The 15,058-nt window shown below is 37.7% G+C and overlaps 1 protein-coding gene across 1 annotated transcript in view; it reads left to right on the top strand.

Annotated features, from left to right (window-relative positions):
• PTPRN2 (protein tyrosine phosphatase receptor type N2) overlaps positions 1–15,058 on the top strand; it is a 636,053-nt gene that overhangs the window by 603,282 nt on the left and 17,713 nt on the right. Inside the window, exons 20-21 of the mRNA XM_066551162.1 lie at positions 5,420–5,473; positions 7,491–7,555. Of these exons, the coding sequence (XP_066407259.1) occupies positions 5,420–5,473; positions 7,491–7,555 (119 nt within the window). The remainder of the gene's footprint in view (positions 1–5,419; positions 5,474–7,490; positions 7,556–15,058) is intronic.

Genomic DNA, 15,058 nt, shown 5'->3' with positions numbered 1-15,058 from the left:
ATATTCATTTCACATTTAGAGATCAATACCTTACCTCCCTTTGTATAATCTCAGTGCTTATGTATTTCTTTGTTTTTCAAATATTTATTCATTTCTGCAACTTCCAGGCTTTTTGTGTGGCTCCCCCAAGATCCTTATATCAGGACTCTCACAAGTAAATTAGGAAGTGTGAGCTTTAAAAAAAGAATCACAATGGAGTCATATGGCAATAGCATCATTCCCATGGTACCATTTGCTCATAAGGATCCAACAGTGAGGTCTGCAGACCTTTGGCTGCAGGAAGGTGGAAGCTTGAGGAAGCAGATGAAAATGTTGACAAAGCATACCCTTTGGAACTTTAAAGAAAGTCAGTGTGGCTTTAAAATACAAATATACAAAGGCAAAAGCTCTGAAAGTCCTCGCCACCTTCTCTAATGTTTGCTGTGCCTATCTAAATTTTAATTTGAAAATTAAAGCCATGCATGATAAATACTGGAGCGAAATAATCTTCATTTGATTGCAAACCGTGCCCAGTGCATCACGTGTAGGTGTTAGTGTGTACCAGCTAATCCACAGCGACGCGCTTATGACTAATGAAAAGAATCTCCAGGAGGTTTGGGGAGTTGGTGCTCCATCCGCCAGCGGCCTGTGGGATCACATGTTGTTCTCTCTGCTCTACAATATTATCTACAACCCCCCAAAGTGATTATACGGGGCTCAGCGCTCAAAAGATCCAAACTTGTTTCTTTCAAGGAGTGCTGGGAGCTCTGACTGATGCCAGTCGAAGTCGTGCATCTGCACCCGAGGGGAGGAGCTGGCATACAGCCATCAGGAGCTGGTTGCACAGTTGTCTGTTGGCAAAATCCTACCCTTAAAATTTAGGGCTAAATGCCACCCTTCATCTACTCAGTATTCTTGTACATATTGCAAGGCTTTTCAAAGCAGAGAGACATCTCACATGGTGCAGGTCAGGTAATGGAGTGCAGCTGCTCTGAGTCACTTGGAGGTATGGCTAGGTGAGGATGTAAGGATATACTACAGAGTCACAACACAAAAGCAGTAGTGGAGCAAGGAAGCACAGCCATGCGATGGAGTTGAAATTGTAATTGAATTTTCAAGGTTTTCTTCTCTGGGTTCAACTTTAATATGATTTTTATAGGTTGATTTCCCTTTGCTTGTGGTACCGAGGAAGTTGCCTGTAGTGAATTTTTGTAGTGAGAATTGTGACTCGGTTCCATTAAGCTGCGTGAGGCTGCAGCACAGAGCCAGTGCAGCATCCAGCTTTGCTCTTTTCAAAGTTAGTGGGAAATCTGCTAGCAATTCTAACTAGAGCATAAATGAGCCTGTACAGCCAGGACATCTGAAGCTCAGAGCACCTCGCCTCTGACTTGTTTCAGTAAGGATTGAGGTCCCTGCGTGAGCTGCAGGATTAGATCTACAGTAAGTCACAGTTCACACTGCCAGGAAAGAGCCTCTTAGAGTGACATTGTGTAAGGGTTAAATAGCTGTGTGGAAGAAGTGTTGTGCAATACTTTGAAAAAGAAAAATGATAACTAGATGAGAAAAGTAGCAGAGCTGCCATTCTTTGTATTTTAAGCCAGTATGGGAATGAACCTGTTAAGATTTAATTGAATTCTGAGTGTTCATTTCACATGTATTCACAGTCCAGTGTAGGGTACTGTAATCATTTGCTACGTGCAGATTTTGTACAATGAACTCATAGTACTGAATGCATAGTAAAATTCCGCCTGAAAAGGAATTTTGGCATGCACAATAGCCTGGTCTATGAATCTCAGTTTTCTTGGTCATCTGATCTTTGGGTTGTTTTTTCTTTTTCGTTCTTTTTTAATGACAAAAAAACTAATGCACTATTGCTAAAATAATGTATTTGGAATTCATTTATATAATACATGTTTTGCACCTGAAGCTTTCTATTGAAAGTACAGACTGCTGGATTACAACAGCTGAGTCATAAAGCCCCCAGAAAAATGTCTGACAGTGCTACCATACTCTTAGTAGGGTAGTGCTAGGAAGGGGCTGCTCTCATTTCTTTTAATCTTATCTATGTTTTTATGTGCATTCAGTGTGTTTGTATATATATGGATATGTGTGTATATTTATATATTCACATACATATATGAAATTAAGCATATACATAACCAACCCTCTATTTTTTTTATAATTCATCACCAAGAAAAATTGGATTCCCAAAATTACCTTGCCCAGAGTCTGTGGAAATATGGACCTAAACATTTTTATTGAAGTAAATTTTGCAAGTCTCTTTGAAAACTGAAAGCTTACCTTTCTCTTACTCCGTATCAGACAGTGATTTAGATGATTTTGCATTTAGCAGATATATTAAACCTTGCTGAATAATCTATCCTACTTCCATAACGTAGGAATAAATTGCCAAAAAGAGATTATTCTATATACTTTACAAATCTGTACAAAAGACAGTCCCTGAGAGGTGAGGCTACTACGGAAACCACTGGTCAGTTTTAAATGCTTCTGGAGTCCTAATTTCATTTTGAACAATAGACCAATCATTATTGCTCTGGACTAGCTTGTTAGTCATGCACTGATATGTGTCATTAAATATTTCTTAAGCCCAGAGGGAGCACATTTACACTTTAAAGAGGGACTGCTAAGCTAAAAGATAATTAGCATCACATGTGAGGGCTTTGCTTAAAATATATATCTATTATGCTATCACTTCTCGCTGTGTGCAATGGCATTTACTAACACTGCTCACTTTAAAAATGGACAAATTCTTATTTTGCCAGCTAATTAGCGGTTGCCAGTGTCATTTTTGTGATGTTGCAGCTAGTAATATGAGCCCAGTTGCATAGTCACAAAAGTGATCATTGGAAACTGTGACTCTGCTGCAGGGACAATGTGGGAAACCCCTTTTCTGAGCCTCTAACGACCTCTGACCTTTGCTTGCTGATGGTTTGCATGATGATTTCTTTTTCACTCAATGAGCCAAGGGTTGGTTTGTATTACTAATCATTCTTTCTAAGTTAATTCTTCCTGTATATGTATATATATATATATATAATATATATTTCTTCAACATTCAAGAACTTTGCTTACTGATGAATTTTCAGCTCACTCTCATTAGCCAGAACTAAGAATGAAATGAGATGTTGCTGCACTTCTAAATATTTTCATAAGCTATATATAGACAAAGCTATGAACCAGCTGGATTAAAACCCTTTGTTTTAATGTGTTTTCTGAAATGTGTGATAATGAAAATGTTTGAAACGCCTTCAATAAAACTGACAAACATAAGGTGTCTTTCCCTAACATGTGTCTCTGGCTGTCTGATTTACGGAGAGGTCTGATAGATTTAGATCAAGTTTGCCATTGAAATTATATTAGGACTTTGGTAGAGGGCTAGTCATAACATGCAAATATCATGTTAGTGGTGCCACGCAAGGAACAAAGGAACCACACAAGCAGAAACGGTAAATACCCCTCTGTAGTGATTAGCTTTTATTTAATACTTGAAATGGAAAAACAACTCTTTACTAATGCTCTTGATGGGGGTGGGGGGAGAGTGACCCGCTGCGAGTGGGGGAATGCAGGCTGACTGTATCAGATGTTGGTACAGGCATTTCAAATATACAATTTAAAAAAAAAAAACCAAACAAACAAAATAAAAAAAGCCCCACCAAACCAGGCTTTATATCATGTAGAAGGAGCTGATCCTCAGGATATGACCATCAGGAATTGAATGGTTCATTCATGTGAAAACTCTGCTGTAGCAAGTTGTTGAAGTTTTGTTTGGTACTGCCTGCATTGAGATATATTTATGGACATATAAATGGTCCATTTAACTTCTGAGGTCATGTGCTTCTCAATGACTTACCACTCATTTAATGAGAACATTGTTCTACTGCATTAATTACTTAAATCCAGGGAATATAAATAGAGACAGAATGTCTCTGCAAGTATGATTTACATAAATAAGCAAGAGAGTAAGAATTGTGAAAAGTCCCTGAATGCAAATGTTTAAAGGGAATCCCAGCAAGAACTTCATATTGTTCTCAAGTTTGGTTAGAATCTTAAGTAACAAAAATAAGAATGTGAAAACATGGTTTCATGGGACATCACCAGTACCTCCATAGCCCATTTGGGTTGAGTTCCAGGTATCCCAACACCCTGTCAGAAGTTTAGGCATCTTCAGGCTATACTGTAAGCAGTGTTTAAAGATATGTGCATGTTTTCACAGCACAGATGTTAGTGAATAGATGAACAGCCAAGAACTAAATGATTCAGTAGGTTAGTTATGCTTTAAAATTCATAATAACATCACACCACTGTTAAATTTTAGCAGCTCCCTTTAGTTTAGTGATCAGGATCCTGTGTAACACTTACACTGAGCTGGGGACTATTAGAGCACCCTTTGGAAGCTGCCCTATGAAATTATTTTATAGGAGACCTTCTAGCTCCAGTAAACTCAAACTCATCAAATAATTTGAATGAAAGGTTTTGATTTCTTGCAGCAATGCTTTCCCATTTTAGCCTTTAGTCATCTTGCCTTGTTAACATATGTGTGCATATTTTATGGATTTTTGGCCTGTAACATTCTTGATATGCAGAATATATCCTAGAGCAAAAGAGAGAGCTTGGGATTTTGGTGTTTGTAAGGCAATTTAAATAGATTTAAACCAATTTTGTGGGCTCTATTCTTAGACTGAGTATCTTGGTTTGCTTCAGCACTAGTTAATTTCTTCATTGAATTTACACATCAGCTAACCTGTTCTGTGGTTATATTCTATTGATTGATTTCACATATATTCTCATGCCACTGAAAATGTTTAACCAGGAAGCTGTCGAAGACAACAATGTGTAAATATTAAATATATAACACTTTTGCAATAGAACTAAAGCAGTAGAACCAAAGCTTACTGATGGGTTTAGTTATTTTTACTATGATAAGATTACATTTTAGAATTTTTAAGAAGCATTTCAAGAGATTTGGCATTTTGCTTTCTGGGAAGAAGTGGTGTTACAGATCAGCACACATTGTACAAAGTGTTGTGGAATGGCCTTTTTTAATTTTTTATTCAGTTTGATGACCCTTGATATTTCCTTGAGCAAGCTCATGAACTCAAAGTTTGCCTCAAAATCAAGGCATCTCAAGATAATCTTAGTTTTGGAGCTAAGAAATGAACCATTTGAGAAAATAGTTCATTTGTTTTGCCCAGACAACAGTAATAATGGAATGTTTTCTGGGGTTTCTTAGGCAGCAAACCAGAAACAAACTTTAAAGAAGATTATCTACCTAATTGCTTGTTATATTAGGAAATTATCAACCTGAGTATTCCTTCAAAGACAGTAATATTTGCATTTTCTTATTGCTTATTTTTGACAGTTGGCAAAAGAAACAGTAAATAATATGCTTAATTAATTTCTTGTGTCTGTTTTATTTCAGAAAAGTAAACAAGTGCTACAGGGGTCGCTCTTGTCCAGTAGTTGTTCATTGCAGGCAAGTACAATTTCTAAAATAGCTTTAGAGAGATCTGTATGTGTAAGAATTTAATATAGATATAAACAAAGTGGGTAAATTAAAGCTTTACATGAATAACCAAACAGTGTGGTAGGCTAAAAGTTTTAAGTGTAATTCAATTGAGTTTTAATGCTATTTAATACTTAGGATGTGTTTTCATCATAAAATTATCCTTCCAGATGATGTTTTAGATGTTGAGCCATGACTTAACAACGTATGGCCACACTTTCTAGTATAAGCAGCACTTCAATTTCATACATCTCCTTCAAAATTACAGGTGTTCTTTGCATGCCCTCCCAATTTAGTCTGCTTTATTTTATTAACACTCAATTATGTTTTCTTTCTTCTTTACTTGTTTTTAGCAATCAGGGTAAGAAGAGGGCAATGTCAGGGAGTGGAAACCTGCCCAGAGATGGAGTAATTCTTTAAGCACAGACTATTTTTAGGCCTGACAATGTGATAGATGCACATGAAAGCTGTCAGGCAGTTCAGTGGAAAAGTTTACCATAATAACATTAATGTTGGGTTTTGCCATTGGGGGTTCTGACTTATTTATCAAAAATATCCTCGTAGATAATGAAGACAGAAAAAGAGCCCTGCTAAGAGGCAGGATGTTTGCCATGTGACACTTCACTGTGGAGGGGAGTGAGGAGGGAGGGGATGTGTTTCTCACGTGTGGCTCAGCCGAGTGAGGATGCAAGGAGCTGAATGCTCCAGAGGGGGCTGCTCTGCATTGCCTTCAGGAAATGTGAGAAAGGAGCAATTTAATGCACAATGAAGAGTCTTCAAATTTCTTGCTATTTCCTTACTGTGATGGATGGAAATATCTACCATGAGCTCAGGAGTTTTTGTTTTTTATTGGGCCTCATTGCTGTCTTGTCTCTCATTATTCAGCTTAACTAATAAGATTGTGTCTTTGTTCCCTTCATAGACAGAGAAAAAAAATTATTACCACTAGCTCCTTTTCTCTAAACAGTGATCTAGTAACTGAAAGAAAAAAAATCTCTGTCTACAGAAATTAAGTTTCATAGCCTGACTGTAAACAGAATGCAATAACGTGCTTCATGCTGTTCTATTATTTTTTTTCTTTCATTAATTCTTTTACACAAATTGAGCTATCAATAAAAATAATGGCTTAATTAATAAAACTACATACCAGCCTAATGGGTCACACATGCACCTTTGTAAAAATTTTGGGGAGAGAAAAGAAAAAAAGCTTTTACTTAAAGTCTTAATTATGTTTGCTAACAGCAGCTCTAAAAGAGCATCACGCTGGCAATTACACGTTGCTCTCTGAAAGGGACACAAGCTGCATTCAGATTAGGGAGCTTTGCCCCTCCCGAGGCTTGGTCTCACATCTCTGAGGAAGGGCTGTGGATACACAAAAGTTAAAGCTATTTCTTAAAATTACAAGATAATATTTCTTTCTGGTCATTGTTTCTAGGGAAGAATTAAAGAGAAAGGGACAGAGAAAAAACAAACCACTCATATATAATGAAGAAAGACTGAAGTCCTCAGTAATTAAATATTTTTTCTTGAGCAGATCTCTGCATTCCCTCTGACCACTGCGCTCGAATGCATTCTATAGCATTTTTGAGTGTTCTGGAAAATGTTCTAGTCAAACTTACTCTGAGTTCTTCATCTCATATATAAGTGACTGTAAGGTCACTATATGTACACTTTTTTAATTGAAATGGTATCCTGGTTTAGGGTTTTCCACTGTTGTTCAAAATGTTTCTCTTGCATAAACACAACTTGGCTTAAAAAAATCAAAACAAAGCCCTGTTATCCATGCAGGGTAGTAGTTAATCTTCCACAACCAGCTTGTGTTTATTCAGTGCAAGCTTTCTCTCCTCTCTCAGTACCCTCCTTTAACCCCTCATTCTCTCCTCTCCCACCATGTGTAACGCTGTAACATTAAGGGCAGGTACCTTCATGTTGAGTCTAGATGCACACTGATAGGCTTTATCTTTTCTTTTACCTTTTCTGTTGGCAGCGATGGTGCGGGAAGAAGTGGAACCTACATTCTAATTGACATGGTTCTCAATAAAATGGCCAAAGGTGAGAATCGAAAGGCTTGTTACTTCCTCAGTACTGAAATATGTGCTTGTGTTGCCATGACAACAGTGGGGGAGCAATATTCACAGAAAATCTGAGAATAAATTAGAGGCAAATTGTGTACTCTTTCCTGAATGTTCTGTAGTTTTATTTTCATACTAAACACAAATGCTTTGTGAATGAGAGGTGTGTTTGTGCTGTTGAGAAGTATTTGAATTTTTTAATTTATCATTTAAAATAGTTATTACAGTTTTACAAGAGATGCCTTGGGGCTGTACAACTCTAATTTAGTGGTTACAGGATCTGGGTCCTGGGCTGTGTCGTGGCTGTTGCTCTCGTGGGTGTTACCTGCCCCACCATGACACTCAGATGTGATTATTTTCCTTTTTGGAGCTGCCCAATGCCTCCAACACATGTAGAACTGGTGGTGCCAGACAGGACCTCGTGTCTGGCACAGATTTGTTTCTTACAAGGAAAAAGACTGTAGTGAACAGGACAGAGGACTGAAAATAAATCTCCATTGCCAGTTCTGACACTCTCTATTCGATATTGAACAATGTATGTAACTCCTCTGTTTCTGAGAAGTCTCATCTGTGATACATAATTTTATGACGTGGGAAATAATCTGTCAACTAAACATAAACTTGTTTGTTAAAATGAACAATCTATAGATTCTTTAGAGATTGGGATCATTCCTTTTCTTTTTCTTGATTGGTAAATTGTTCATGGTGGGAAGTTCTTGAGATACTCGGAAATAATCTTTGTTAGAACTGAACAAATTTTTAATGCTGCTACTGTCTTCAGAAGGAAGGAGGGTGAGAGTGAGCGTGTAAACCTGACCAAATAAACGAAAAGAAATTTGCCTTTATTGATTCTTAACCTGAGTTCTTAAGCCGCATCTGGCATTATGTGCACACATATGCACACACCTGTATTTAATGAAAAAGGATTAGGTGTAAAAACATACTAATTTATAGAGAGAAACAATATTTAGTTCTTTGAATTCTAATCACTTTACAGCATTTGTTTAATATCTTCTAACACAGACATATTTTTATATGTAGTTTAAAAATACTCTCCATGCTTTCCAGTCATCTGCTGCTGCATCCTGAATATTCCAGTCCTCTGGGACATGGTGGTATCCGGTCCCTTTAGAAAGATTTTAGCTTTTCTTTTTTTTCTCCCCAGATTTTGTTAACATGTCTCATCAAACATGGGCTGAATTTTCTGCCCGCAAGCATCATGTGGAACTTGCCACTGATGCTAAAAGAAGTTGTATGTTTGCCTTCTCCTTTCCGCTGAAAATAAATTTTTCAGTGGGATGAGATTAGTTTTTCATGCTCGTTGGAAAATAGGTTTTTGCTCTGTGAGGGAATATGGAGATATTTCCAATGCTTGTTACTTGCCACGTGACAATCTAGACTTTAAAAATAGAAGCAATGGTGCATCGTAAAATTAGCGTGGACCTTTGTTAAGTGTTTGTTCACTCATTTCGGCTATCAGCAGTGAGAAGCCATAATGAAAACTAGATTTAAAGTATATGCAATTTATTGGCATATAGAAGTAAATGAGGAGTATTTTCTAGCTCGAGGCTTTCTGCCACTTAAGGGAGGGTTGACTTTGTTGTAAAAGCACTGAAGAATGCCATTTATTGACTCCATTGTACCATGTAATGTCAAATTCCATTTTAAGTGTGGGCTTAGCGCTGCACAATGCCAGACAAGTCATGTGAAACTGGCCAGAGAAAGGCGTCACAGGGCTTTTTGGAGATCGGTCACCCCCATTTTGTTCTTGACCTGCTCCCCTCTGCCCGTGGGGGTGTGCGACGCGAAATCCCCTGACCTGGTGCTTTGGCTGGAGTTTAAATGAAAGATCAAAGGGCAGAGCGGGCATCTCAGCCCTGCTGAGGTGGGCCTTTCCCAGGCTGTCACACTGTGCGGCCGCCAAAGGTTTTGTTCGGGCGGGAGCCGCGGCCCAGCCTGTGCGGCCGGGGCCCTCTTTGTCTGGCCTGAGAAGCTGGAGGCCCAGGTTGAGGATCCAATGTTCATCAAATGATCAAAGGCTTGAAGCCCTGGACATGAAATCTTTCTTTCCATTTCCTTTTCTTAGAGAATGAATTGCACGAGTGGCAAAGAATGCCCTTTCCAAAGCTTTTATGTGCAGTGCGAGGGCTAACTTCAGAGTCCTTCAGCGCTGAACATAAAAATGTAAGTGCACTTTCAATCTGGGCCCAGCTGCAGGGCCAGCATCGAGGAACCCTTCTTTCAAAAAGGCTTTTAAGGATTAAGGCCTTCAGTCTTTCAAAAAAAAAAAAAAAAAAGCAAAAAAAAAAAAACCCAACCAAAAAAAAAACCACCACGGACTTTTAAGAATAAACTTAGAATAATTTGAGTTTCTTGTTCCATGGTCTGGTTTATTAGAAAGTAGACAATAATGCATTTTTAAATCAGAGTAAATAGAGGAGTACTTAGTTTCAGCAGTGGGAAAGTAGAAAGCAATCAATAAATACCTTGGCTCTTTAGTGGGGTCTTTAATAGGTTGGGCAAAGGAGCTCCTTTTTCATGTAATGATTTACTTCCCTGCATTCTCTTAGACAGTTAACTGTAAATGCCTTTGTCATTTACAATTTCTTCTACTGCTCATTGAATTAGTGCTAACACTTAGTCTATTAAACGCGTTATAAATTCATATCTTCTACTACCCTGCTGTTGCCAACCCTCATATTATTTTAGATGCTGAAAACCACCAACAAGGGACCTGTTCCTAAAACCTAGAGCAGGGGAAAAGAAATCAAGTTGGGGAGGATTTTGTGTTTGATATGTGCCACATCAATTTGATGGCCCCAGCCCCTTTGAGGAAGGGAATTTTGAGGAATGAAAATTTAAAGAAGCAAAGCATCTCAGCTCAGGGCACTTGCCGGACAGTAAAAGGTGGTAATGAGGGCAGAAATGCTCCCATGGTGTACCTGGGGAGTGAATTGAGCTGGTGGAAGGATGTGCAGGAGCTCACAGGGGCACTGGGACAGATTTGCTGTTGGGGGAGGTTCTTAATGAATTTCACTGTCCTCAGTGCAGTAAATGCAATGACTGCATTTGTACCCTTATTCCCAACATCCACATGAAATAATCTGAGATACTGGCATAGACAGAGAGTAGCAGTGTCTATCCTGTGCTATCATTCCTGTGTCATGTCAGCTGGAAGTTACAATGCAAAGTAGGTCCTTTTGTTTCATTGTTCCAATAATTAATGTAGCTATTTATCATGTTGTTTATTACTATAATTCTTTTTTTCTTCCTAGCTTCATATGCTGTTGCCTTGAATGTTTGAACAAGTTGATCCTTGAGGTCCCATTCCAACCAGGTGTTCTGTGATTCTGTGATATGCAGAGACCATGATCCTATATCCATCAAGGCAATAAGAAAAATGAAACAGTGTTGAATCTGGCTTTACAGTAACACATTTTAATACTGTTGTACATGTTTTAAGACAGTTACCAAATCACCTCTCATTTCAGTGACAGCCATCTTAGGACAAGCTTTAGTTTTGAGTTAAAAGCTGAGAAGTGATTTCGTTCAGCCCATGTGCATTTTCATGATTTAAATAAATACAGAAAATGATAATGGATTGTTTTTGTAGATAACAGTACTTGCTGGATTTTTCATAGAGACTGTTTCTCTGAGGCTGATTTCTGCTGAGAATTTCAATGTTCTTGATGTATTTACAAGTTTTATCCTTTGTTACTAGGGATGATAAGATGATTGAGATTTAGTCTACTTGATATTTCTTCCTCATATCAAACTCACAGTAATGCTGAGCTGATCAGATTTCTTTTCTTTTTTGTGTGATCTAGAGAAAAGTTGAGAATTTTCTCATTTCATGTCTTTCCCGCAGGCTTATTGTAGTGACTAAAAGTGTGATATATTGCAAGACATTTTTATTGAGTGTTTTTGGCACACAAACACACACAAAAAAAGAAAAAAAAAGAGAGATTATGAGTCCTCCCACTTTCATTTTTCTGAACTGTGAGGCTTGGATACTGTGGATAATAGTTTGATTTTTAGATAATTCATCCAGCCAGCAGCTGCTTAGGGTTTGCTGACCATCCATTTTCTTGTGTTTGAACTAGCTGAAATGAGATGAGTCAAAGGGAAGGCAAATATGAATTTTAAAATCCTTTTAAAGTATTGATTTCCAAATTCTAAAACCCGGCAAAAAAAGATTCGATTTAGCAAAGCCGAACCAACGGTTTATTCTCCTGCATTCAAAAGCTTGGATTATAATTGATGGGCACACACACTCTGGCCTGGGCTGGCTCTGGAGGTTATCTCCCCAAGTCCTTTCCTTGCCCCTGCTACCCTATTGTCTGAGGGTCTTGTGAGTCAGCTCCTGAGCAGATGCAGTTTATACCGTGACATTTTAAGGCAAAACAAAAGATTCCTTAATTCGCCTTCTGACTCATCGTGATCAAATGATTTGGGCTAATCTGAACCCTTGCTGAGGTTTTGCTTATCTGCTGTTTGGATTTAACAATCATAATGAAGTTGTGGGGTTAGCTCCTCTCTGAAAGGATTTTATGAAAGGAAATGCTTGCCCATACTCGTGTTAAAATGGATTCAATCTGCTTATTTTTGAGTCCTTATGCAAAGTCTGAGAAAATTCTATTGTTCTGTTGTTCTGATACAAGTCTAGAGCTGACTGTTTCTGACATGCTTTTGGTGAATGAGGGAATATTTCCTCAGCCCAGCATCAAGCTTCTCCCATGAAAACAAAGTTTAACATGCTGCTTTCCTTCAGAGTTTGAGAGAATATATAGTGTAAATGGAAGATTTCTTTTTTTTTCCTTTTTTTTTTTTAAGGTAATAATGGTTAGAGGGTCAAAAAGTGGGATTAGAAATAGGTGGTATTCTGGAAAAAAAGATTGGGGTTTGTTTTGTTTACTGTTGTGCTGTCCACAAGACTGCCTCAGTTCTCAGCAGCAGTGATGCCAGCCATGTAAATCTGAAATGCTGCTGTTTCAATTTCCAAAGGAAGTTGCTCGTGTCCATGTAAACATATCGTATGTTATAAGGCTGGTTTTTCCAATGAGCTGCATTTATGTATTGTAACTTTTATGTAATGAGTTACCCTGGAAACACAATTAGGCAAATAGTGCTCGTTCTTGCAGCCTTTCCCAGCAGATAATTAATCACTATGAGAGCTGGGCCCCCAGCTACATGCACAAGTGTATAGGGAATGTATAGGATAGTTTTTCACGGTCCAGCCTGAGGTGCTCAGCAAACTCTTACTATTTAGAAAAAGCTGTTTAAAATAGTGTTTATTTCCTGTGAAAAACACATTTGGACATCTGATGCTTTAAAGCTTTTTGCATGTTATTGCCTGTATGTAGTCATCGATTAATACTTCATAAAAAGAAGATTAAAATGTAGCATGTTCTACAAGCTTCTGTTCTGAAATGAATTAGTGCCCATGGGGAAGGTGTTCTTGGTTGATGTTTCCCACTGTATGTTGTATGGTCTGCATTTTTAGGTGGTTTCCTTTTCAGAATATAAAGATTTCAAGCAAAAAGCAAACATGATATTGATACAATTTCTTGAGTTTATATATATATATATATATATATATATATATATATATATATATATATATATATATATAATTAATTGGTCAGGGATTACTCTAAAAGAGCCATATTTCTTGATTTACTTGCTATTCTGAGGATTTTATTGGAAACTACTTGGGAGTAGGGAAAGTTATGGTAGAAAGCAATCCTAATTATCCAGGGTTAGGGGCAAATGAATTGTGAAGAAAGACTGATCAGGCATGGGCTATTCCCTGGGAGAGGGAGCACGAAGGGGGGTCCCCATAGAGTGCTGGAAGACCCTGAAAGAAATGTATTGATGTCAGTAAGCAGCTTGAGATAGTGACTAATTTGAAAACAAGAGGTCATTGACTGAAACTAAGGAGGAGACAAGCAGATAAGGAATTTATGTGGCATTTTTCCCACCATGGGTAGGTTAGGATATGGAAAAGTGAAAAATCTGGGTCATTGAAGTACTGTGCTGCTGCTTTGAAAGCAGCTGGGCACATGTTTGGAAAAGGAAGTTTATATACAGAGAGTAAAACCATTTCTTTTTCAGTAGCTAATCTCATGCAGCAGAGGAGTGTTCAATTGACCAGTGGTGGTCTTCTGGCTGTAAAGGGTACAATTTGGTGGCTAAAGTGTGGTTATTCCTCAGTTTCTAGAGCTGGCCCAGTTTAGTCACTTTTAAGGATAAACTCTGTTTAAAGAGTGAATCCATAACAGTTGCATCTTTTATTCAGGTCACTCCATGTACTGTCTTGTGAGAGCTTTACCACCTACGTGCAACGTAAAATGAATCTAATGTAAAATGTAGTTCTTACAATTTAATAGATTTATGTAGGCGAGCTGCTTCTGTGTCTCCTGGAAAGAAAATGCATATTTTCCAAAGGGAGCTTCAAGATTTTTTTTAAGGCCAAGTGAGACATTCTCATAAATGTCATTTTTGCAATAAGCATCTTAACTTTGTTCGTGTTTGATTCATCACATGGAGATCAACTGCCTTTCAGGTAATGTACCAAGAGTTTCTGGAAGAGATACTAAAAGCAGCAAATTGTGTAAAACTCCATGGGAGCTGATCCTGGGCAACATCTATTAGCAGGAAGTAACAGCACATTCACAATACTTGCTCTGTATGTGCTTTGTGTATGTGTGTGTGTCTGCACATGCACATGTAAGTTGAATTTAGATGCATGCACTGGTATTTTCTACAGTGACAATAGGTGATTATGGCATATTTTACTCCATATGGAATAAAACACATTAGCATCCATTTCTATAGCAGTTCTTATGTAGTAATTTAGGCATATTCATTTTACTTTTAACTTCTGGAGAGGGTGGAGGAAATCTAATTGTAAAAGAGAAACAATTCCTATTGTGTGTAGAATGTGATGTGACAATTCTCACACACAGTGGAAGTGAGGAAGGATTGATCCTCAAATTAGCATCCATTTGCATTCAGTTACAGTGAGTGGTTTCTGCATGTTTTTTTCTGCATTGACAAAGGATATTAACTTAAAAACTGACATGTCAGCAGTGAATTTCTATCCCTGCAAGGCTGTTAAAATCAGTGTAAAACTTAGAACCATTATTTTCCTGTATCATTTTTTAAAATATTAGATTGTGCCTATGTCTTCCATCTGCAGTGTCACCTTCCTTTGGATTGTGTACTGACAAAGCCATATCACATTTGTACATTTATTACATGCAGTCTTAAAGTAATAATACAAAATGTGTAAACAGTTGCACATTATGTAATGCATACATGTAATGTATACTCTATGTGCATGACTGTCACAATAATTTTAATTACTTCACTTTTATTACTTTAAGCACTCCCTTCTCCACTTACATGCTTACTTTGCCCATTGGCTACTTTTGTTGAAGTTGTTTTGGTTTGGTTTTCTTTTTAATAAAGGTAATGAATT

The sequence above is a fragment of the Molothrus aeneus genome, chromosome 1 (assembly GCF_037042795.1).
Source record: "Molothrus aeneus isolate 106 chromosome 1, BPBGC_Maene_1.0, whole genome shotgun sequence".
Lineage (NCBI taxonomy): Eukaryota > Metazoa > Chordata > Aves > Passeriformes > Icteridae > Molothrus > Molothrus aeneus.
The sequence above is the reverse complement of the archived record's forward strand: the minus strand, read 5'-3'. Positions and strand labels throughout refer to the sequence as shown.